The sequence below is a fragment of the Otolemur garnettii genome, unplaced genomic scaffold (assembly GCF_000181295.1).
Source record: "Otolemur garnettii isolate 467f Iridium unplaced genomic scaffold, OtoGar3 scaffold00261, whole genome shotgun sequence".
NCBI classification, from domain to species: Eukaryota; Metazoa; Chordata; class Mammalia; order Primates; family Galagidae; genus Otolemur; species Otolemur garnettii.
Window position 1 is genome coordinate 8,317 of NW_003852656.1, and position 2,508 is coordinate 10,824.

The 2,508-nt window shown below is 38.4% G+C and overlaps 1 protein-coding gene across 1 annotated transcript in view; it reads left to right on the top strand.

Moving 5' to 3' along the window:
* Positions 1-1,630: 1,630 nt before the first annotated feature.
* Positions 1,631-2,508, top strand: part of NSD1 (nuclear receptor binding SET domain protein 1) — a 117,311-nt gene continuing 116,433 nt past the window's right edge. Inside the window, exon 1 of the mRNA XM_023508620.1 lies at positions 1,631-1,797. Coding sequence (XP_023364388.1) covers positions 1,714-1,797 — 84 coding nt within the window. The 5' untranslated portion in view covers positions 1,631-1,713. The remainder of the gene's footprint in view (positions 1,798-2,508) is intronic.

A 2,508-nucleotide genomic window follows, 5' to 3' on the forward strand; every position in this document is an offset into this window, starting at 1 on the left:
TTTTTTGAGGGGGCTACTCTTAGCTAGAAGTTTTGAAAATTGTTACAGTTGTTTATACTTGTTCTACAGTTGAGTTTATAAATCTGAAGTAAAATTTCATTTTATATTCTTTTTGCATTCTAAGGGAAGTAAGTTTCTCATTTTCAAAGAGATGTTTGGATTTTTTGTGTGTTTGAAACAATGTTTTGAAATGTAATTTTGTGTGAATTTTCATATGAAATGATTTTTGTTTCCTTTTAAAGAAAGTGAGAAAATGTTTAATCCTGTGTGGTGCTGAATTTTGCAACCTTTTTTTAATGCTATAAAAGATGCTAAAATGCTATGTATAGAAGATACATATATACTAGACAAATTTGATTGTAGTGTTTTCTATGTGTAGACTGGATTTATATTTTTACTTTTGATAAATGATAAAGAAAATCGGAATACTAAGAACTTGTAGGTTAACTTATTTCTTGATTCTGTGGGATTCTTTACCTCTCCCCCCCACTTTTTTTTTTGAGAAAGAGTCTTACTCTGTCACCCTACGTATAGAGTGCTATAGCATCATAGTTCACAGCAACCTGAAACTCTTGGGTTAAAGCAATCCTCTTGCCTCAGCCTCCCATGTAGGTGGGGCTACAGGCAACATACTACCATGCCTGGCTAGTTTTTTCCTTTTTTTTTTTTTTTTTTGAGATAGAGCCTCAAGCTGCTCCCCTGGGTAGAATGCTGTGGCATCACAGCTCACAGCAGCCTCCAATTCCTGGGTTCAAGCAAGTCTTCTCCCTCAGCCTCCCAAGTAGCTGGGACCACAGGCGCCCGCCACAACACCTGGCTATTTTTTGGTTGCAGCCATCATTGTTGTTTTGCGGGCCCAGGCTGGATTCGAACCCACCACCTTAGGTATACGTGGCTGGCACTTTAGCCACTTCAGCCACAGGCGCTGAACCTTTTTTTGTTTGTTTGTTTTTGTTTTTCCTATTTTTTGTAGAGACAGGATCTTGTTCTTGGCTCAGGCTGGTTTTGAACTCCCGAGCTCAAGCTATCCACTGGCCTTGGACTCCTTAGAGTGCTGGGATCACAGGTTTGAGCCACCATGCCCAGCCTTGGATTTCCCTTTTAAAATTTTCCTAATTTAAATATTAGATTTCTCTGTAAAACCAAGGTTTGGCCCTGAGTTTGCCCTCTCTGAAGTCATTAAATTTAAAATATCTCATATACTATGAGGTTTATATCCTTTACTTTTTAGTGTTAATTGTTTTAAGAAATCCACACCTAATTTAAAATGGGCTGCAACCTGGAACTCTTGAATTCTAGTGATCCTCCTGCCTTAGTCTTCTGAGTAGCTGAGAGTATAAGTGTGCCATGTTAATTTGCTATGATTAACTAGTCAGTCTCTAACTGGTTTTGAATATGTATTATTTCACTAAAGAATTGATTTTTTTCTCCATAAGCTCTTGAGTATCATTTGAATACTTAAAATTTTCCTTGTATGTGACCTACTTCAGTTGATCTAATTCAGTAGGTATTTTAGCATGTTAATCGTTTACAAACAGATTTCTTTGACTTCAGTGGTATGGGTGTTCTCTTGATAAGTAGTCATGTTTTTGAAGTAATGACGTTGGTGTTTTTCCTTACCTAGTTTCCAACCGGAGGCCGTATCGGCAGTACTACGTGGAGGCTTTTGGAGACCCTTCTGAGAGAGCCTGGGTGGCTGGAAAAGCAATCGTCATGTTTGAAGGCAGACATCAATTTGAAGAGCTACCTGTCCTTAGGAGAAGAGGGAAACAGAAAGAAAAAGGATATAGGCATAAGGTGGGAACAAAAACAAAAGGCCTTTTTAAAAATCATCTACTTTGGGGTTGGTAGAGGGGAGACAGGAATGAAGTATTACAGTTTTGCAATAGGTTATTTCTTTTGGTAGTAGGGTATCTGTGAGAAAACAGCCAGGAAGAAGGCGAGGTGCAGTGGCTCACACCTGTAATCCTAACACTCTGGGAGGCTAGGGTGGATGGATTGCCTGAACCCAGGAGTTCAAGACCAGCCTGAGCCAGAGCAAGACCCTATCTCTAAAAATGGCCAGGCCTGTAGTCTCTGCTACCCAGGAGGCTAAGGCAAGAGAATCACTTGAACCCAAGAATTTGAGGTTGCTGTAAGGTATGACACTGCGGCACTCTGTGGAGGGTGACAAAGTGAGACTCTGTCTCAAAAAAATAAAAAAAGAAAATAGCTAGGAAGTAGGGTTTGTTTTCTGTTTTTCTTTCTTTTTTTCCTTTCCTTTCCTTTTCCTTTTTTTTTTTTTTTGTAGTGATGTGGGCCTAGCTTTAGAAATACTTACATGCAATTTTTTGAGGAATAATTTTCAGCTACTGCTGCTGCTTCACTCAGAGAAGTTACAACGTGATATAATGTGATCAATCTTGTTTTATTATTTTTTATGTAAGATGGAAGTGATGATTAAAATGAAATATTCTAATTCTGTTTCTCTGGACTAATTCTTTTCTCTTAGAAATGAGAAAATTTGGG